The 22,847-nt window shown below is 39.8% G+C and overlaps 1 protein-coding gene across 4 annotated transcripts in view; it reads left to right on the forward strand.

The window, feature by feature from the left end:
• The window catches only part of GALNT7 (polypeptide N-acetylgalactosaminyltransferase 7), a gene marked incomplete at its 3' end in the record, with an annotated part of 70,055 nt that extends 58,514 nt beyond the window's left edge, over positions 1 to 11,541 (forward strand). For all 4 annotated transcript variants that reach the window (XM_080344325.1, XM_080344324.1, XM_080344326.1 and 1 more), the window contains exons 7-12: positions 612 to 729; positions 2,663 to 2,785; positions 4,804 to 5,022; positions 7,203 to 7,301; positions 8,625 to 8,753; positions 11,404 to 11,541. In XM_080344325.1, the coding sequence (XP_080200451.1) occupies positions 612 to 729; positions 2,663 to 2,785; positions 4,804 to 5,022; positions 7,203 to 7,301; positions 8,625 to 8,753; positions 11,404 to 11,541 (826 nt within the window). The remainder of the gene's footprint in view (positions 1 to 611; positions 730 to 2,662; positions 2,786 to 4,803; positions 5,023 to 7,202; positions 7,302 to 8,624; positions 8,754 to 11,403) is intronic.
• Between the last annotated feature and the right edge of the window lie 11,306 nt (positions 11,542 to 22,847).

Consider the following 22,847-nt stretch of genomic DNA (forward strand, 5'->3'; position numbering starts at 1 on the left):
GGAGGGATTTACAAAGCCATTAAAAAAAAAAAACCTAAACCAAAAATGGAAACCTTGTACAACTCAATCCAGGCCCTCTTAAAAATTTCACTGAGGGTAATGAAAAGTGTCTCATGCGGCAGTGGTAGAAAAAAGACCCAGAGGTAGAAGATAGAAAGGTATTGTTTAGCTGAAAAAAAAAAATATTGTTTGTGTAATGGACAGTAATTTTCAATGTGGCAGCTCCTCAGAGCATAAGCTTTAAGTCTGCTATACAGTCTTGTCTGTTATCTCAGAAACTTGAATGACTTTCAAGAGGGAAATATCTTCCACAGTGATTCTTACCTTTTTTATTTTAATAGAAGCACACTGGCTGGCTGAATGTATAATTCCAACCAAAATTTTGTATAATTAAAAACAAATAATAATCTGTGACTACACTAGAGATTATACCATATGTTATTACAGAAAATCACTGGAAGCTGATGACAAAGCTTGATAATTTTTCAGTGTATTGCCATTTATCTAATCTTTATGATAAGTTAACAGTGAATTGCTTCCTTAAATAATGCTTTCTCCAAGTGTTGTTATATCCTTTTGGCAGAAGGAGTTACACTGTTTTCCTCTTTCAGGTCCCCTGCAATGGCTGGTGGATTGTTCGCCATTGAACGCGATTTCTTCTTTGAACTGGGTCTCTATGACCCTGGGCTTCAAATTTGGGGTGGTGAAAATTTTGAAATTTCTTACAAGGTAACACCAAAAATTGAAAACTAATTCAGTTTAGTAGATCTTTTTTTCTGAAAATACTTCTGTTTGGAGTTCAGGCAGACTTACCTCTGATTTGCACCACCTCTGCCTCCTCAAGCCCAGTAGATTTTCTTGTGAGGAACATGACAGAGGCAGGTTTCCTCCGTGTTTCCTTGTGAGCTTCAGGGCAAAAGCGTTCAGAGAGGTGACTTAGTGCTGAGACCCAAATGCTGAGTAATCTGTTCTTTCTTAATGGTTTGGGATCACATGCAACACTAAATATCTCATCTGAAACCAGACTGGCAAATTTGATGGAGACAACTGAGTGCTCTCATGGTAAATATAGAAAAATGTTGGTTTTAATGAAAGCAATTATAGAGCACAAGTACCACTCAGTTTATGTATAGATGCATGCAAAGTATATAATGATGCAACACAAAGCAATCTGTCCTGGCTTCCTCCACCCTACCATTTTTATGGGTGAAAAATGATCTCTCATACTTTTCAGAATTTTGAGAACTTCTTTACAGGAAAAATCTTCATAATTGAAATGCTAACTGCAGAGTTCATAATCACTGCAGAAGATTTTATTTTCACTCCTAGGCATACGTATGCCCCTCAGTTAGCAGGAAACATAGGATGATAATCATTAGCTTCTTGTAGCTTCAGTATTTGCAATGGCACAAGTGGCAGACAGCAGGAATCTGTCCCAGTTTTCAAACAAAAGTGGAGACATCTAATATTCTTAGTTGTGATCTGTGAAATTGTAGCTGAATTTTACTAAAAGCACATTCAGAGCTCCCCAGCTACTCTTGCTCTTCAGGGCTTTGAGGAAAGCTCTGCATGCACTTGCTCAGCTGTAAATCCATATGCAAAAGGTAGTTTTTGAGAATGTTACACATACAGGGTCTTTATCCTTCTAATTCTCCAGCTTGTGTAGAGCTAAATCATGATTGAAATTACATACAGTAGTTTTGTAATTGAAGTGCTGATTATGTAGACACCTCTAGATTGGTTTTAGGTAGATCACAACCAGTGTTTGGAACAACTAGATAACGTTTATCAATCTTGCATGCTGACTCTGAGATAACAAATATAATGGCCTTGCATATCTGAGGAGGTTTTTGATTAAACATAAGAAAATTATATGATGAAATGAACGAAATAAACTATTCTGCCTATTTTTCCTAATACCGTTAAGTCGTATTTTTAATCTGGAATTTGGACCAATTTGCAGCATCCATGGAGTTGGTTTGAATTTCGATTTGATGCTACATTTCAAACTTATCAAAACCATAAGCAACTAAATTAGCATTATTTACGTATGTTTTCTTTTCCCCATAAATGGATTATCCAAGGACATGTGGGAGGGAAGGAATTTCAGAATGGTAATATGTTTTACCCATTTTTTATTTTCAGCTACTGTAGTTGAAGAAAAATCTGTTTGTACTTGGAGCAATGGGTTACCAAAGACATCCTTATCTCCTGCTAGTCTTTATTAAGAAAAACTTAAATGTGATGGGCATCTAACCAAAACCCATCTTAGTGATGGTATGTGAATTGCTTTAATAAAATCAAAATCTTATTAATTCTGTCATTATCAAAACTACCCAGTTCCAGATTTTGTGCACTCATTCATTAACTGTTGCTTTAAAATAGCAATGGAATGAGATGGAAAACTTTCAAAAAAGCTTTTTAAAAAAGTAATTTAGTTGAGTAATTTCATGGCTGAGTTGAAGATATACTCCATGCAGCCTTTCATTTCAGAGACCTATTATGTTTACGCTTACAGCTGAAGCAAAAATACTTAAGTATATCACACAGTTGGTATAGTAAGAAAATTAGTTGACGTTTCTTCCATAATGTATTATCTGTTTGTGTGTCTTAAATTCATGTGTGTATATATTAATATCTGCATCTCTAATTGAACTTGCAGATCTGGCAGTGTGGGGGGAAACTGTTGTTTGTTCCCTGTTCTCGTGTGGGGCACATCTATCGTCTCCAGGGTTGGCAAGGAAATCCACCCCCTGTGTACGTGGGGTCTTCTCCTACTTTAAAGGTACGGTTTTGCTGCAGCCTTGAAGGTGTTTTTTTTATTTTAGAAAACAACAGTTTCAGATAAGTCTGTTTAAATTATCAGTAGCAATTTAGAGAGCACTTCATCCAAAGCTGTTTAGTATCTAAAGCTAAGGTCATCATCCTCACGGGAGGGAAATCTTTGTGCCAATCCCACTGTTACTGTAAGTAGAGATTCCTGGAACCTGTCTTCTTGTTACACCCCTCTTCATCTTTGAGGTACAAATCACATTTCCTATTACTTACTCTCAGCACCCCAAGCTTCTGCTGTCCTGTGCACAACTGAAGTACAATAATGGGTCTGAAAGCCCACTTTGGCTTGGTAGGGTGCGATCCCAGGCTGAGTTAGTAACTGCTGTCATCTCCCAGATTTTCGTGTCTGCTTTTGTTAATTAAGGAGCAGTGAATGACGCCTGGGAAAATGGTGTAGGCTGCACATCATTGGAAAGGCTGATAACTCTACATGCACCTTGCAGGCTCAGAAGCGTTGCCCAAGCCATGATATTGAAAGTAGACCTCACATTAAGAAAAGCGTAAGCCAGCTGTATATATCTGAAGAGACAATTTGAATCCAGCAAAACCATTTCATGTTAATTTTCACCTACCAGCAGGAAGAGAGACAGCCCTCCTGTTAAGGTTTCCTATTTCCTGATTTAAGCTTCCTCTTGTGCATTGTTTTGGCATTGGTAAATCCTGTTCCCAAAGACCCAGTTCTTTGTAAATTCCCATCCCAGAGCCATCTTTCTAGATGTTACCTGTGACAATGTCTACCAGTAGGGTGACAGAGGATAGCCTGAGCCAAGCTAGCAGTTGGTCCTATTGAAAAGGGAATCTCTCGGCCTAGATTGAAGGTGGAAAACTAACCTGTCACGCAAAAAAAACCCAAGTCCTCTATTAGTAATATGAATTGATTAACATTTTGATCAAACAAGCACTAGGACTAGTACAAGGGAGGGTAGGGGAAAATGGGCATAATTGGGAGCGGGGACACAATAGCAAATGGTAGCTCCATGGCTCAGTGCGGGCAAGCTGTTTGCCTTGTCTGAAATTATAAAAACCATTTCACTTTTCTGAAAAGCTGATCAAAAATATTTACTGCATATCTAAACACCTTAGGTGACCCTGCTAGTCTGGTTACTGAATACATCAAAACACTACTGAGTGTTCATAAATATTAAGTTGCTTCTCTGTGCAAGGCAGGAGGCAGAATAGCTTTCTCCCTCTTCAAGCACCTTCATTTCCCCATAGTAAATGTGCTTTTACTAGAACTTTGTTCAATTTATGCTGAATGTTGATTAAAGTGAAACAGTAATTTGTGCCTTAAGTCAGATCTATTAAGACTGTTCTAACACCAGGTCATGAATGCTAGAAAAATTGTGCAAAGCGAGGTGTGCACCTAGAACATGTACAGGTAATATAGAGATAAGAGCCATCACAGAGACTGAGGAGAAAGATTTGAGGGAGAGGCTTGTTTACCAGACGAGTTATCCATTTTTTCCCCCTTCTCCAAGCAGCAGCAAACTCCTTTACTAAAGGAGATAAAATCTCCTTGGTGTGTCATATCTGACCTATTTAAGACTTAATTATTTCACCCATAGTGGACTAATGCATATCGTTCTCTGTATTGAAACTGTAGAATGTGAATACAAACTCAGAATTGCAATTCTGGTATGCAGCAAATGATTGCAATGCTTTATTGCACCCATAACTGAAGAGTCTTTATTTTAAAATAAACGTTCTCTATACTTATAAAAAGACTTTGTATTCTCATTAAGCAAGCCAGTTTATTTTGCTGGCTTCAGTCCTAAACTGTCATTTGAAAATAGTATGCATGTGTCTTCTGTAATTTGCTGAAGGTGGCAAACTGTTAGTGCTATATAATAATTTCATGCTGTGAGTTTTTGAGATGAGAAGTCCTTTAAATTTCTGGAATTAACATGCAGTTGTGTCTGACCTGTTGTGTGTACTTTGAGGTGGCAGCAATTTCCTTGTTCTTCACAGAACTATGTCAGAGTTGTAGAAGTGTGGTGGGATGAATACAAAGATTATTTTTATGCCAGTCGCCCAGAGACAAAAGCGCTACCCTATGGAGATATATCTGAGCTGAAAAAATTCCGTGAAGATCACAACTGCAAAAGCTTTAAGTGGTTTATGGAAGAGATAGCATATGATATAACTTCATATTATCCTTTACCACCTAAAAACGTGGACTGGGGAGAGGTAAGTACAACACATAACCTCTATTTATTTTAGGAGCTTTTTAAAAAAAAAAGGCAATTTGAAAGGAAGAGTTTGTTTCTTGACATCAGTCTGAGAACAGGCTCTTTGATTACTGCTGTACTAAGTTACATGATTCTAGCCAGAGAGCTAAAGAGATATACCCCTAGGAAAAAAAAATTATATATTCTTTAAGAGGTGCATTTATTTTTTTAAATAAGCTCTGTAGTTCTTTTAAGGATTATTTTATCTCTAGCCCTGTCTTCAGATCTGTATAAAGCTCTTTTTTCCATAGTCGGAATTTAGAGGTTTTTTTAAAGAAAAATGTGAACCCTATGTGCGTAGAAGTATTGGTGAAGATTAATAGGTAAAAAACTTCTGTGAAGGCCTACAGAATAGATCATGAACTCCAGGTGGAGTATATTCTGCCTACATTTGCTAGCCTAGGATGCTCTTATGCAGTTACAGCCTCAGTAGATTCATTATCTGCACGTAATAATTTTATATGATTCCTTAAGAGTCATTTCCAGTGTTAAGTGCATATGAGTATGACTTTGCCAGCCTAAGACTGTGGTTACAAATTCAGCGTTTCTACACAGTTGACGGAGACAGAGAGCATGTCACCAGGGAGGCACAGGACACTTCTCTGAACCCTGCCTGTTTCAGTCTTCCATTGAGCCCACACCTTGAGGAGCTCTTACTGCAGGTCTCCTGCCTGCCTTTTTGTTTTGTTTTGGGTTTTTTTGGTTTGGCTCTTTCCATTAGTCCCAGCCTTGCCCTGTTGCTCCTGTTAATTTCGCTTTTACAGACTATAGAGGCAGAATCTCAGAAAATCATCTTGCTAGCAACAGAGAACTCCTGTGTCCCACCAAATTTAACAACCTTTTGTCCCAAAATATGATGGACCCATTTTTCTGACTTCAAAAGGGCCTTAGAAAGTACAGATCTGTGCTGATTCCTATGGCCAAGAAAATGTAATCTTCAACTTCTCTGAGGCGTTAGTGATATAGAGTGTGCGCATGGTAAAAGGGGTTACACGTAGGCTTGTATCTGAGCAACCAGGTGAACAATGCCACATATATGTTCTTATCTAAAAGCTTGCACAAAGCATCAGTTACTACATTAGCCTTAGACTTCCTTTTGAATCCACATAAAGGATTAGGAAGGCACGTTGTGTATCACTATTCACTGATGTGAAAGTATCTGAAGGTAATAAAATAATAATGGCCACCTGTGGGAAATCATCCCTGATAAAAGTGAGTGGCTCAGGTGAAGCAACAGGAAAGTTGGACGTTCAGAGACTTCTCTGAAGTTTTGTCAGTTCTTCTTCACTGGCTGCTAGTTATCCTGCATCTGAGAAATTTTTTCCCTACCTATTTGTAACACCACACTAATGCCATTTCCAAGCTGGCAGGAATGACTGTAGGGTTCATCTTCCTTAACACTCTCTCAGGAAGTCAGGTCTAAGCTTAGTCCTCCAACTTTCTTCTACCATCACAAAGAAGAAGACTCTGGCAAAGAAAATAGGTCTGGAAAGAATGTTATTTGTGTCATAAAGTCTTTGTAAAGCTGTTTTCTGGCCCTTTGGAGACAGGAAATGGGATAATCAGCAGTTGAGACATGCTTTCTGACAGGACTTCTGTTCCTTATCCCTGTGCCTGCCCCTCATCAATTGTAGCTCTCATTCGTTCTGTGTAATTGCTGCTGTAGAAGGTGGTGCTGGGCAGCTGGTTCGGAGGGCTGTGCCTGGCTGCAGTGAACAGCGGCTGCATGAAACTGCTCTGCATCCCGCTTCTCTCATCCACAGGATGAGAGCAACTTAGCTGAGCTCCTGCTTTATTTATGCAGACATGAGAGACTGAACATGCTTTGATAGGAGATTGAATAAATTAAAATACTTGAAAGTTCTACATTTCAGTGTCATTAATTTGGAACTGAGCTTTGCAACTCTAGCTTTATCAGTGTTCTCTGACTCAGGTATGAGCCCTCAAATTAGCATGGGCAGCTTGAAGCTCCATTTCCCAGAACAATTAACATCAGTATTTAAATTTCGTATGCAGGTTTGTCTCATATCTCTGTCAGGTATTTGTTTCTAGTTTTGAAAGGTAAGTGGGAATTTTCTGAACTCCTTCATGCATATCTTTTCCTTGAGACTAACTTAGAGTGCAAAACCACTTTTCCAGATTAGAGGCTTTGAAACCTCTTACTGCATCGACAGCATGGGACACACCAATGGTGGCTTCGTTGAGCTTGGGCCATGCCACAGAATGGGAGGAAATCAGGTAAGGAGCTTGCGGGCAAGTGTGAAGGAGAATTGCTTGCTGTGGGTGATATCAGGCTGGTTTTCTGTTAAGCCTGTATGTAAAATCACTTAGGTGCCAGCTACAAAGATAGGAGGAAGGGATTTTCCCTAAGCATTGCTAAAATATGGGAACCTGAAAATATGAATTCAAATACAAATAATACAAAATTGAAGGTAAATTCATAATCACGCCTTCAGTGAAGCAGGTACATGAGGAAGCAAGAACTGTGTCTTAAAGTGACCATATCACTGCATTGGAACAACTGCAGCACTTGGCATTGCTGCTGATTAATCATTTTTCTTAATAATTAATCGTTCTGGAAACAACCCCTTTACTCACTTTGGCTCAATTATTTAACAAAGTTGTTTTGCTCTAATGGAAGTATAAAACACTTTTGTGCAGTAACTTATCTTCCACCACAGGAAACAATAAATTGAATACAAATTTGTCTCTGCTTCATTTACAAAATAATTGGCAGAACATAATTACTAACAGATCATTGCAATCCAAGCTGCAATTGTGTTTGACCTGTATCTTCACAAACATACCCACACTACCACACAGACATGCTGTTCTGTATTTACATCTCCTTTTTTGATTGGAAAACTTTCATCATTTAAAGTCCTTATTATGCTGATGTAGACTTGAACCAGTCAATTTTTGTCATGGCAGCCATGAAATCACATGCAGGATCATGTTTTTAAATATCATATTTGGGTTAGCTTAGTAACCTGTGGAAATGTTTCTTTTATTTTGGTATTTAATGAAAAAGTTCCCTGAACTACTCTTTCTGTATGTGTTACCCCCCAAAACCCTCTAACACTTATTTCATAAGAAGTACCTAGGATAATCGTTTTGTATCTAGATACATTAGTTTGATTTTCTCCATGGGTAAAATGTTGAAGTTTTGTTGTCTTCTCATGAATTTACTGTCCGGGACCAAGGGCTTGCTACCAGACCTTTAGAAAGACAATGGATTATTTGGCTGTCAAATCATACAAAGGCTTTAATCAGACATTTTCAGAAGTCTCCCAAACAGAGATCCCTTTATTTTTGCCTTTTTTTTTTTTTTTTGTCTTACTAGCTATTCTAAATCCTACAGTAAAGTTATCCATGAAATTGAGAGTTGTGCTAGTAAGAATGTGTTACATCATGTAAAATAAAGACCCTTCCTGAAAGATAGGTGTAATAACACCAGAGAACATTTTGAATTATGCACTTTCATTGGTAATTTCAGTGTTTCTAAAATCGTAGTTATTTTGAGTCAACGGTTAAAAAGGTGGCTTTTTTATTTTCTGCTAGCTTTTCCGAATCAATGAAGCTAATCAACTCATGCAGTATGATCAGTGCTTGACTAAAGGACCAGATGGATCCAAAATAATGATTACACACTGTAATCAGAATGAATACAAGGATTGGCAATACTTCAAGGTATGCAACAAACATACAGCAGAAAAGAAATTATAATTTGCATCCTGGTTTTTGGCACCTTTTAAAGATTATTTTATGTGTATCTGAAAATAAAGATCTATGACAAGGTTGACTGAACCGAGTAAGTTGGTAATTGCACGTTCTTGGAAATCCGTGCTTGCTGGGAAAATTTCCTCTAGGGAAGGATGCTTTTGCTAGCAGTTCTAGTTGCTGTCTTCTGGAGCAGAATCTTTAAGGAGAATCTCATGAGGCTGCACATGCTGCCACAGGTGTGTTAGGAGTCAGCACTTGTCTCAGAGGACGCAAAGAGGATGTCTGCTACCAGTGACAGAGCTTCTAAAAGCTTTTAGTGCCATCACCCTCTCTGCTTGTATGCTTTCTATCAAAGTTTCTTTATCTAATGTACACTGTGAGAAGATTACTTAGTGCTGGGGTGCATTTAGAAGCTAGGGTTGATATTATATCTTATTTTGGAAGGTCCAAATTGAAGTGTCACTCTGTTTAAAGACAGATATTTGTAAGCCTACATAGGAATAGATGAACATATCATTACCCTTTGCATTTTTGTGTTGTCTTCTTCAGTATTTCTTTTTCCCGTTCATTAGCTGTTCTCTAATGACATGCTGGGTTGTGAATTCGGGGTGTGGCACCATTATAATGCTCTTGCAAAATTTATGAATTTTTAATGAGGACTTGGAATGTTGGCTGATAGACTGTAGCAGCCCTCACATATATGTTTAGTGACTACATCTGTAAGTCCTCTATTAATTCTGGGTTTTAAAGTGTTATTTTTTAAAATGTCTAAGGCTGTATTTCTGTTTGTCTCTAAAAAAGTGAGACCGAACAGTCTAAAGGTGACGTTTTCCTTGGATATAGCCACACATAACTTGGTTCTGTGTCTAAGAAACTCTTCTGTGTCGATTTTTCTTCAGTCTGTCTAGCGTATGGCATATTTATTAATTCATCAGCTGGTTATCTGGATCTTGTTTGTCTGAAAGATGTAGACACTGTTGAGCGCAGTGAAATGTGTTTTCCTTTAAGCCACCCCACTTTTTCTGGTATTTGCATGGGGCTAGGAAATCTCAGGCACCACAGTGCTGTTTCCACTCAGCTTTCTTGCGTCATGTAGACAGACAAGTCTTTAAACCTGAAATTTAAAAATCACTAAGCCGTGTTTCAGTGCCTGCTGACTTCTGTTTTAACATTGGAATAATATATAGCACTTGCTAACTCTCCAGCCATTCTAGTATGTCCCAGCATGTTCCTTGGCTGTTTGTGAAGCATTTCTTTTACGCAAGATCCATTTCCTCCACAGTGGTACCAAGTTGTGTAATTGTTTGCTTATTACTGCAAGTTATAAGGAAGCTCAGTAGGCACAGTCTGGGCTGTAGAACAAAACACTGACTGGCTTCCAGAAGTAAAACACAAAGGAGGGGTAAGAGTGAAAGGACCACCAAGGATGTGTAATTGAGCAGATAGTAGGAATTTGGCACACTTTCCTGTGCAGTGCAGGGGGTATGGCCGTTCCTTCTAACAAGGAGGGTGTAGGGAAAGAAATGCTTATGAACTGTTGAAAAATGTTGTGGCCTCGCGAATGAAAGCTTCCAGGAGATTTTATCTGTTTGGTTGGCTGATTGTTTTTGGAATTAACATTTCTGTGCCAGTTTGGTGCACATAACATCTGTGCTGCTGAAGCCTTGAGCAGTAGCAGGGCTTTGGTGCCCATAAGCACCATGCAGAACGGGGCTGGCAGTGGTCTGCTTATCAGTTTTGTGCAGGCATCCATTTACCTCTCCAAGTAGAGGACCTGTATGTCTGGCCAGAGGGCAGGAGCAGGTACCGAGCTGAACCAGTATTTGGATGTGCACACAGGTGTGGGAGTGACAGGGTGATGGAGAGGGTCCCCGTGCCGGGGGGAGCTGGGCACATGGGGCAGGGCTGTGGAGCCCAGCAGGTTCACCATGGTAGATGCAACTGGTCAGCGAGTCAGGGCTGCATCTGATGCAGGCGTTCCGCAGGCAGGAGGGGAGCCACGGGCCGCTTTGGGAATGCGTGAGGCTTGGGCATGGCAGCACATGGGGTGTGGAAGGAGCCAAATGTGCGAGTCGTGGCCTGAATGTGTGAGGCAAAATAGGTCTGCAGTTTCTCAGGCAACCTCCTGTTGCTCCAGAGGCTAGACTTGCTCATGTACCGTGTTCCTTCTACCAGCCAAACAGGGAGCAAAATTAGTGCTTTTCTTTGCCCAGTGTGGTTGATGTTGGTGTTGTACAGTTGCTTTATGTGAGAGCTAACCAAAGGAGCATCTGCCAGTGAAGTCAGTTCTTTTAGAGCTTTCCTCAAGAGCTAATCTTTTGTTTTGGTTACAGGATGGGTGAAAAGGCTGGAAGCATTTTAGACATAGTTTTGCTCATATTCTTAGGAGTTTGTTGCCTAAGAGAGAGAAGAGGCGTCTCAAGTGGACCTACATGTATCAAATGTTTCATATTTTATGAAGGCTGTGAAAGTCTAGGTTTAACAGATAGTAAAATGAGTATAGAACTGATCTGTTCTGGGACCCTGAAACCTGGTTTTATAAATAACTATATTGCAGTTGTGAATAAAATGTTAAAAAAAAAACCAAAAACATGTTCCTGATGGTTTTGTTTTCCAGAACCTGCACAGATTTACTCACATTCCATCAGGGAAGTGCTTGGATCGCTCCGAAGTCCTCCATCAAGTTTTCATTTCAGAGTGTGACTCCAGTAAAGCAACGCAAAAATGGGAAATGAACAACATCCTTAGTGTGTAGACAGACAAAACCTACCTACTGACACATTAATTTGTACAGGACTGAAAATAGCCTGAAAACTGCTGCAATTATTAACTTTGTACAGCTGCGAGCCTCCTGGCTTGGATGAAGGACATAGAGGAACTGTGATTATTCCAATAACATTATCATCCGCAGTTAATGTTTACAAAACTGCTTTACCTTAAACTCTGTAGATGTTTACATCTTTTTGTTTTAAGATGTTGATAAATTAATGTGCTCTTAGCTATGTTTCATAGGAACATAGTTAGAAGCGTTGTCGTCTTCTTTGGGATTACACTCAGGGGTCTGAAGGCAGTTTTTTTACACACACTTGAAAAGGTTGGAGTAACCAGATTTTCATAGAACTTGGTGATTATCAACCTGTTGTATATTTTTATTTAATTTTACATCTTACTAAGCACTGCCACAGGTTATTAGCCAGGGTGGCCTTCTCTCACAGTCATGCTGCTTTTTTGGAAGGTGAATTTCAACATATTTAGTGCCTCTTTCATTTCTCTCTTTCACAAGAAAATCACTTGTTGGAAATCATACAGTGGATTTTTCTGCGCTGTCACCAGGCGTAGGGACCAACCGTAACACCCTGTGTAATTACTGTGTTACCGAAGACACATTTCTGTTGCCACTTTGGCTGCTCTACTTCGACTGGACGCTTCGTATGGTGCGAGGAAGAGCGTAGCATCGAGTTTAGTGCTCATGTGGTACATTTGGGAAGTACGCATCCTCGCGATTCCAGTTAAGAATCTATAAGCGCTAACTTGCGTGTTTAAACCATGCCTTACATTAAAATAATATAAATAAATAAATAAATAAAGCTGCACAATTATGTAAAACTGACAAAGAATCCAATGCTTCATTTATATTGTTATTTTAAATGGAAACCACTTAGAGGTGGACTAAAACTTTTCATTAGGAAAAACATCCAGACTCAACACATCTGTGTAATTCTTTACAAGGACATCTGTCAACTAGTTTGGATCCCAGATTTAGATTTGAAAAGAGAAGTGGAAACCCTGAAACCACATTTATTCATACTATTTTTCTTCCTATTTTTGTCATTGGAAACTTTTCCTGATGGATTACAAACACAAAATGCAACTGCTTGGTGCTATAGTGTACAGAATAGAATGTTAAGAAGTAGTTTCTAAAAATGTTCTGGAAAAGAGTTGATGCAAACTCCCTTAGGAGTATAAATAAAATATTTATTCTGAATGATCAGAGAGGTGGAGGAGAAATGACGTATCCTCAGTTCATTATTCCGGATTTTGTGACTGTTAAATGTTGACATCAGTGTATTGATTTCATAGGAGTTATGCCTATAACATGTCACACTATTAAATATGACTAAATACTTCCCAGAAATCTAGAATAGCATTGCATGCAGCTTCCATTTATATTAACGAGGGTTATGTATCATGTTTGGTGACAGAATTTGATCTTTATAGGGCTGTAGGCACCGTTCTTTAAAGATCTTTCCTAGTTTCTTTAAACTCATCTGTTCTTTCAGAGCTATGAAAAATAGAAAATAAAGGAGGGAGAAACTGGAAAAAAAAAAAGGAAAATAAGGGTGTGTGCTGGTACTTGTTCCTTGTGTGTACGAAAACTGACTCCATTTTTGTGTGTTGGGTAGATTAATTTAATCATATGACTATGCATAAGAGAAAGAATGGTGGCACATAAATTGTGTGGGTGTGCATTCTAAATGGGTATTCTGTGCAATTCATTGAAAGCTGATGCTGTATGTGAATATGAATCTGTATGTGAGACTGAAACCTTACAAAACATGAGATCGTAAGAAGCTGTTGCTGTAATGACTTTTTCCTACTATAGCCAGCTTGAAAAAGAATAATTCCCATATTCTTGCTTTGTAAGTTGATGATAATATCACTATGCATTTCTACATATTTTATAAATTTGATTTATGCAGATTTTGATACACTGTATGTTTCTGTAGAAATTGTATAAATCTTTTAAAAAATTTATTAGGGATAAATCTGGGAAACTTATGTATATCTTACTTATGGGTTGCTTGTTTTTTAGGTGAAATAAATAAAATATTTGAATTTTTGGGTTTACTATACTTTTACAGAGTAAAAATGAATTATTATCTTTATAGAAACACCTTATCTCAAAATCTAGACAACTTAAATGTTACAAACTTACAAATATTAAGAGCGTTTTATTTTACTTTTTATCTAGATACCTTTTGTTGCCATCTGTGGGAACTCAGGTTATTTCTAGTGAAATGAAAAATGCAGTTCCCATGGAGAGTTGCCACGTGGACACGTGGACTTTTGTATTACCTGCATTGATCTAATTAGGTAGATCTAATATGCTCACAGAAAATTGACTTGAGAAGGATTTCTAAAGTAGAACTAAAGGTCGGGACTAGCTGGCAGTGGTTTGACTCTATATTTTATCTTAGTCTGTTTGTTTCCAGCGACAAAAATATTTCAGTCAAACTTTTGTTGTTGTTTTGTTTTCCCTGAGATGGTTTCATAGCAAAAGAGTATGCAATTAAATTGGGACATGGAAGACACAAGTTCTGGCCTAAGAGCAAACCGAAGTGCTGAAATCTACAGCACTTTTTTACAGATGGAATTCTTGTTTCCCAGCCATATCTGTCAGTGCACTTTTGTGTATTCAGATTTTGAGAGGCTCCTGTGGCGAAACCCTGGGGGTAAAGCAGCAGCCAGTTCATGCAGGGAATTCCCTTTTATGTACAGAAATGGGGACTGATGGGAAGAAGGGGGGACATATTGCTTCATCACCAGAGATCCTAGCACCAGGAGAACCAACAGTACCCTTTTGGCTGTACCAAAGACGCTGCCCCCATTGGTGCCATCCTAGGATCAGTTCATTCTCTTTCCCTAATGCCAGTCAATCTCCTTTACTACTACCTGCTTCTTCCATACCATCTGCCTTCAAATTTCAGTCCCTAAAGACAAAAGTTAATGACTTACTGGTCTGAAACTAGACCAAGAAGCCTGAGAACTATTTATTACATTATTCCATTATTCCATGGTTGTAAAAATTTTATGCTTATTTCTGATCTGTGAGACTTTCCACAAGAAAAGGGAAAACACACCACTGTCTATAAAAACACAAAAGATGCTGTGGTAGATTTTGCTGTATATCAAGCATAATTTTCCTTTTAGGTTAAAAAAGATCAAATTGTGTGAGATCCATGGAGGCACAGGAATAAGGAGGGGAATTTCAGAACATGCAGAAGAAATTATCTACACCATTGAACACAAAGTATTTTTTGTAAAAGCATTTATTGTTTGTTCCCTGCTGGTGAGCTTAGATCCATTGACTCTAATAGGTGAAAAGAAACGTCTGAGGAAAAACAAATTAGTGATGTTTCTGTTTCTGGTTGTTGTTCACCTTGCTATAAAAGGCATGGAAATGCTAGGTCTTGCTGTGTTCTGAAATTGTATCTTGCTTACATTTATGAGAGTAATCTTTGAGAAGTGTCAGTGGTTATCTTCCAGGGTAATATTTACTTTCTGGGAACATCAGAAGTGGTTGCCAGCATTTAGTCTGCTGGTCGTTGACTTGACTTCTCTTACAAGCCTCCTCTGAACTCCTGTAGTGTTGAAGCAGTAAGTTGTGTAGCTTGGCTGGCACTGTATAGGAGAACTCTATGTAGAATGAGTCTAGGGTGAAAAAGTGTTAGACTATCAAACAATTAAGGTGAGTTTGCCTCCCTTTGGGTTTGGAAAAACAAAGTACATGTGAGTGGCCCCTGAAGCCTTTTTTTCCCTCCTTCCACCGCAAGGAGCCTCTGGTCATCTTCCTTTACAGGCTGCTGGCCCAAGTGTGTGCATTGGTGTGTGCTGCCTCGCTCATCACGCCCTTGGCTGCGGTAACTGGTACAGAGCACAGCGAAGTGGGAAGAGGTTTGTGTGGATTATGTATATCAGTAACCCAGTTAATTGTTAGTGACCTTGGTTTTTTAAATCTTAAAAACATAGTCTGTTCTTTATACTGAGAAATAAATATTATTCGTTACCATATAATGTGGGTCCCGGTAAATAGAACAAATAGCTGTCGGCACAACTGTGTTGCACAGTTCTGTGGCTGTTCTGAACAGCAGTGTGGATGGAGCTTCTTCAGGAAGGTAGCAGCATGTCTGATGGATCTTAACTGACTGATGAAAAATGCGTGTTTCTTCAGTTAACAGGTTGATGAAGGTGACAAGGGTCAAAGCCCGTAAGGAGGAGCTAGAGCTGTTCAGACATCAAGAAGAAAAGGTATAGCTGGATGTTAGATCCCTTCTTTTTCTCACTAACATACTTCACTGAAAAGAAACGCAGTTGCTTTAGGGACAAGAACCATGCCCCAGCTGGAGTGTAGGTAGAGCGGGCTGAGGTCCTGGTGGGTTCCGTGTTTCTCGTGAATGCCATCATTCCATGTGGAAGCAGAACTGCCTCTGGTGGGCTGCCAGTTCAAACAGCTCGGTGATGGTTCTTGTGCATCTCCTGCACAAGAAAGGAGCAGAAAAGCAGGAGGAGGAGCATAGCACTAACTCATATTCAAAACGAAACAAACTCTAATGGTTGAGATGCCCATGATGGCAACAGCAGACATCTGGCCGAGCATTCTGGGGGCTCTGAAAGGGGAAGCGAAAATGAATGGAGATATTATATTTTAGTTTCCTGGAAAGGGCTGCCCGGTGGCAGTGTGTCTCAATCAGGAAGGCAGCATGCTTCCACACAGCCAGGGATGTCATCCCCAAAGCCCACTGCAGAAGCGCCATGTTATTCTGTGGTACGTTCAGGAGACCCCAAGCCCTACCTGGCAATGGACCCCTCGCTAGCCTGGGCTTGCAGGACAGGTACACCCTCTTTTTGCCAGAGTTTTCGAGGCCATCATGGTTGTCCAACAGGCAGATACAATTGCAATTTTCTTATTTTTATTTCTGAGGCAGCAGAAACTATGAACAAAAGTAGAACTGGATGAAAGTAGAGGCCTTCTGGAGGATTCTTGTGGGCTCATAAGGAGGGAGATTTGGGGAGAGCTGACCAGGAGAAAATCACGCCACGCTCTGGAAGCACTTCAAGTCATACTTTTCTTTCAGTTGCACTGAGGAATGCTGTGAAGTCCTGCCTGTCCTGAGGATGCCAAGGAATCTCCAAAGACAGAGCTAATCGGCCTGGTGATGGAAGGGAAAGCTGCCTGTCCTGCTACCCGCGAGTGAAGGTAAGATGGTGTGGGGTTTTGCTGAGGAGAACAATTCTGTAGCTCTATAGCAGAGTGTGGTCTGGTTACCAGTTGATACTAAGCTATTGGGGATAATGTTGAACTGAACACAGGAACCACTCCTGCTTTTTTTTAGCCTTTTTTTTTTTCCAAGTTACAGTATCTCGTTATCTTCCATGTGATAATCATGAGAGGAATGGAGTCCGTACTTCAGAAGTACCAGAACCCTTTGTCTCTGATGGACAAAGTTGAAAAATATTTTGACTTAGGATAAGAATTGAGCTTAACATAAGAACTTCAAAAGTGTGTGCAAGATGAGACCAGAAGTCCAGCTAGCAGAATAGCCTGTCTCCCTCAGTGATCAGTAGGATCGATGTTGTAAGGGAGCCACAGGGCAGAGTGAAAGGATGGGGCAAGGATACCTAGAATCATAGAATGTAATGAGTTGGAAAGGACCCACAAGGATCATTAAGTCCAGCTCCTGTCCCTGCATATGACAACCCCACAGTTCACACCATGTGTCCAAGGGTGTTGTCCAGTCTTTTGTTGAACACTGTCAGGCTTGGGGCCGTGACACCTCCCTGGGGAGCCTGTTCCAGTGCTCCACCACCCTCTGGGGGAAGAACCTGTTCCTAATGTCCAACCTAAACCTCCCCTGGCACATCTTCCACGTGTCTATTATTGTCCCTGCTTCAAGCACTTACTGAGCTAGAGACTCTGTTTTCTACTTAATAGTCCAGAATTTGTGCAACCACTGTTTGAATCGAGGCAGACTTTGGTCTCCAGTCACATCTGATAACACAAGAAGTGTCAAGGTTTCTGAAGAGGCACGCTGGCTCTGCAGTTCACTCTTCTGCTGAGACTAATCAGTTGCATATAGGAGAATTATGAAGGCCTGTTAAAGGTCTTAATTAATGAAGGAGTAGTTAGTGCTAGGTCAGTGCTGGGTCCAGCCAGCTAGGAGCTGGCTTCAAGGTGCTGGCATTGACAATAACATAATCACAACACATTTTTCAAAGGACCTTTTAGAAGCATGTGGTCTCGCCCACACAAACATCATCCCTTCAGCTCTGCTGGAGAACTGATTTATGGGTACAAACTTCACTGTTAGATGTTTGGGCCGGGAAACATTGAAAATAGGTGGAGCACTGGATTTATTGGCTGTAAAGATTTTTCTGGTGGTTGGCTCCAGTTTTGGAACATCAAAAGCCTCTCCAACACTGAGGCTAGAGGGAAGAGTTGATACCAGGGTACCTGGAGCAACGTGCAGGTTCACTCACTAATTGGTACTGGCCTGTGACAATTACTTAATTGCACTGATGAAGAGAAATTCGCATGGGCGGTCAGCTTTTTTTACTGGGAAGGTCTGAATCTTGTGCACATCCCACAGTTAGCACAGTTAATGCGTCCCTCAAGGGCTGCGTGCGTTGGAGAATAGAGCAGCGAGCTCAACATCTGGGCTCCGTTACGGGATTCTTGACATTGGATTCAATGGGATCACGGAAAAGCAGCCGGGGCTGTGATGCAGCTCACACGAGAGGCCCAGCAATTTTGGAAATGCAGGGGTTGCTGGCAAAACACTTATATATTTCAAGATGTGGAAAGAAATACAAGCCAAAATGAGAAAACAAACAGAAAAATAAGTACATGCTAGGGATGGTAAGGCAAGCGATGCAGGATCAGTGAGAGCCACCACCACAGCAAATAATCCATCACTGAGCAATATGTACTTGATTATGTAGCAGTGTTATATACCAGATGTCTGTGATACACTGGTAAGAAACAGTTCAACAGATCATTAGCTAATCAAAGATAAAACTCCTATTCAACTTTTTCTGGTTTTCTCTCCACACCCGTTTGCAATTTCTTTTGTGTAATTTGAGTTCTAAAGCCTGTATATACTGCAGTCAGTTCCCAGGTCTATACCTGTTGTAATCTAGGTTTTCCTTTTGAAAACATGCAAAAAAACAAAAAAACACCACACAAAAGAGGCATATTTACAGCTCTTCAGCCCATAGGTTTTGCTTGGGATAAGACCAGCTTGGTGAACAGGCTTGGTTCAAAGTTGATCTAAGAAAAGGGAAACTTCGTATTCCTTTAGGAAGACAGTAAAGAAATATTAATACTAAATATTTGTTTTGTTCTTAACTCTTTACGTAATAATGCCTACATGTTATTTGCTTTTCTAGCAAACATCTATTGCATCTTCACACAATTATCTGTTATAGCTCCAGTATCTCCTCCTGACTAATGTAATGTAGTTTATTGTCCACTCACATTACCCATGACATAAATGGTAGGCCTGCTTTTTCCCCTTCACATGTGTTGGGGGAGCAAATATTAACACGTAATACACTTTGTATTAATGCTGTATTTCACCTGCTGGTTTTATTATCCTGTCACTTCGGGTGGCAGGCTGGCTTTGCAGTTCTTTGCTCTTAGCTCTCATCTTTTTTGCAGTACCAGTTTTTTTCCAGGTCACTTATGTATATATTAAACAACCAGTAGTCCTTAATCCCATCTCCAAATGTAATGTGTTGGTTTTCATAGGCGATTTTCCTCCACTGGTGACACTGATGACTAACTCGTATTTTGTTCCTGTATTGTTAACCAGCCATTGATTCATGCAAGGTCTTCAATGAGGACTTTTTTCTTTTATGAGAAGTAAACCAGACCAAACTCAAGTAGACCAGAACTGCCTGATGTCCTTTACCATCATGTTCACTGATTTCTTCAAAGAATATTTACGGGTCTGTGGAACAGGATTTCCTCTTGTGAAATCACGAGTCCTGTTTAGCCATTTGTCCAGCAACTCTTGGCTGTACTGTAGCTCCTACCAACTTGCCATATGGACATTTGTGGTCTGAAGTTTCCTCTGTCTCCACAGAATGCTTTCTAAAAATTAGCATCATATTGGTGACCTTCCATTCCTCTAGCACTAAGGCAGTTTTAAGTGAAAAAATTTAAAGTACGGTTCATAGTTCAGCCATTTCATCCTTGAGTTTCCTTAGAACTCTTGGATGAATACCATCTGTCCTGTCATTTTGTTTCAAAACCTTTTACACTTGGATTTGAGACAGATGCTCCACCATGCCTCTCCCATTAAAAAGTTCTGTCATGAAAACTTCCTGGAGCTCTTCTACAAGGTTTAAAAAAACCAAAAAAACAAAAACAAAAAAAAAACCTGACATTTTATTTTCCTGAAATCTTCTCTAGTCATTGCTACTATATCTTGAGAATCTATTGTCCCTAGGACAGTTTGGCAGGCCTTCTGGTTCTGATGTGTTTTTGTTATTAATCCATCTGTTTTTTCGAGTTACTCTGATGCTCTTTTTACCTGCCACACATTGCTGTGTCTGGCCTGTCGAGGTGCAGGTTTCTTCTGGTTTACTGGTTTAGAAATAACTTTTTAAAGACTGCTTTCCTACATTTGCTGTTCTCTCATACCTGCTCTTTATCCACCTCAGCCTTATTTTTGGTGGTCTTTTGGCCTGCTTTAGTGGGTGGTAGGCCTTCATGCTGGACCTCTAGTGCAATGTGAGCAGCCTCCCTGGTGCCTGCAACCATTTGGGGCGTCCCTTTTAGCTTTGATTTGAGACAGACCTCCCAGTTCACCTCCAGTGAAAAGTTTCCAGTGAGTCATTTCATAAGATTGTCCATCTTGAACACGGATGTGAAAAACTAATTTGGCTTTTCTTCTGCAGCCTTATCTTTTCTGAACATTCCCGTTAGACTTTGATCACTTACTAGTCCTTTCCAGCACAGCTTCTTTCAGGGCTCACATATGGGCATTATCTGAACCCCTGACCTGACATACCATAGTTTTTAAATCTTAATTTGAAAGTAGTAATTTCCACATGCTTCTTTCCATTTGCCTTTAATCTATATTTGACGTCCTTCTTATCGAAAGGACAAAATATTATTTAAAAAGATTACTAATTATCTTTAGTCATGACATCATTCTCAGTTGATAGATCAGCCTGACGTGGAGCTTTGCCGGGGCTGGCTGCAGCTCACGCTGACAGGGTATGCACACAAACTGATCTCTATAATGATGTGGGTCAGGCCAGTAGAGCCGCACAACATACTGTTTTTGCAATAAAGATCTCTCCAGCAGTCAGGGTATTTTTTGTAAATGAGCTCATAAACGAAAGTAACCTACAGGTGACTTTATAGGGCATTGTTAGGAGATGTAACAACAAAGTGGCAACATTAGGTAGTTCTGCACTGATTTGTGCAGAAGTTGGGCTGAAGCTAAATTAGCCAATCAATGCTAAATGAAATAGAACCCAAAAGCCATTTTACTTCACTAAGGAAAATATTGGAAGAGCCCCTTAATTCTTAATTACCTCAAGATGCGCCCTTATTCTAACACAATATTTGATATTCTATAACCCATGCAGCTTTCTAGGACACCTGAAGGGTTATATTTCATTTCAATTTAAAAGCACTTGAGCAGAAGTCAAAAACATTTCAAATAATCAAACTAGTCAATTTACTCTGATGCTACTGCTCCATTGCAGATTATTTCAGTCTAATCAGAGAGACTTCTTGAAGCATCACAGTTCTGTTCAGGGAGAGTCTGAGAACTTGAGGGGAGGTGATAGTGCGTTTCTACAGATAAATCTGAACAGAATATGCTGAAAATGAGTGAGATCAGCATAGTCTCAACTACACACCATGACACGGAGCTGCCTCCAGCTGGCGGAGTTTTTGAGCTAAGGACAAAGGTGCTCTAGGACTCCAAACTCTCTACCAGATAAAACGTTCTTGAGCACTGGATGTGCCAGAGAACAATTGGCTCTCACTTCCAGTTTCCACCTGCAGCTTCCCAAAACCTGAGCTTGCAGAACAGAGCCATGGATCCACCGGTGCTATCTCCAGCAGGTCCAACATGTCAAACAGCAGCTAATCCTTCTGGTCCTGGTGTATCTCGGGCAGCGTGGGGAGGAAAAAACAATTCTATGTTTCTAAGGCCTTCAAAGATTAGTACCAGCTAATCTGCAAATGTCTGAATTGCATTTACAGCTACTTTATTTCCATACTTTCAGGAACATAGAGTGGGTTTTTTTAAGACTTTTTTCAGAAAGTGCACCACAGTGACACTTACCATGATTACAGTGCTGAAATCACTCTTTATCTTAAACATATACAATGGCTATACGCAAATGTATTTCAGAAGTTGGTGGACAATAGGAAGAGTTTAAAAATGAAGTTGGAAGCCTGCACTATATAATACTTAATATTTTTGACATTAAGAAGTGTTTTTCAGTGCTGGCTTTTCGAAGACTTGTAAAAGCTATTGCCTAGTATTTATCTCAACAAATGAAACAAGCTATTAGTTTAGCTTGCAAATATTGTTAGCTATCCAGATTTAGACTTGAAAATATACTAAGGTTGAGTAAAAAAATGAAAACCAAGAAATAGTGCAACTGGTGATACTGTTACCATCATGAACAAGAACGTCTCAGGAGCACATGTTCTTCACAAATGCCTCTCTTCTACAGCAATCTATTGGCACGTGTGGAGATAACATTCCAACGTTTTTCATGCTGTTCTGCAAGCTGTGTATTTTATGAGAAGGCACTAAACTGGGGCCAGGAGGGGAGGGAAGGAGTAGGGAACATCTGGGAAGACATACCTCTAACATCTGTCTTATAGCCAACTTTCCTGTCCTGATACAGACAGCAGAAAAGCCCAGTGACCCGGAGCTCTGGGAGACAGAGTTCCTAAGGTTCACTCATTATCAGCTAATACACCAAGACAAAACTTTTAAGACCTCTGTTCAGTCGTTCAGCTGGAGCAGGAAAACAATCCAGGAATATCAGTAAGTCAGGTACTTTAATTATAATTAGAGATACTTTTTTTCACTCAGAAGGTGACACAAAGAAATACTTTGCATAAGAAAACTGATATCAGTTACCACTGAGGGTAGTGTGTGTGGGACACAGAATTATGGTTGAAGAGGAAAAAAAAGTTTCAAATCTAAAATAAACTTCAGGAGTTAACACCTCAAGACTTCTCAGTTCTGTGGCAACAGCAGTAGCCCAAGAACAATGCAAAGCCTTGTCCTGCATAGGGCT

The sequence above is a fragment of the Nesoenas mayeri genome (assembly GCF_963082525.1).
Source record: "Nesoenas mayeri genome assembly, chromosome: 4".
NCBI lineage: Eukaryota > Metazoa > Chordata > Aves > Columbiformes > Columbidae > Nesoenas > Nesoenas mayeri.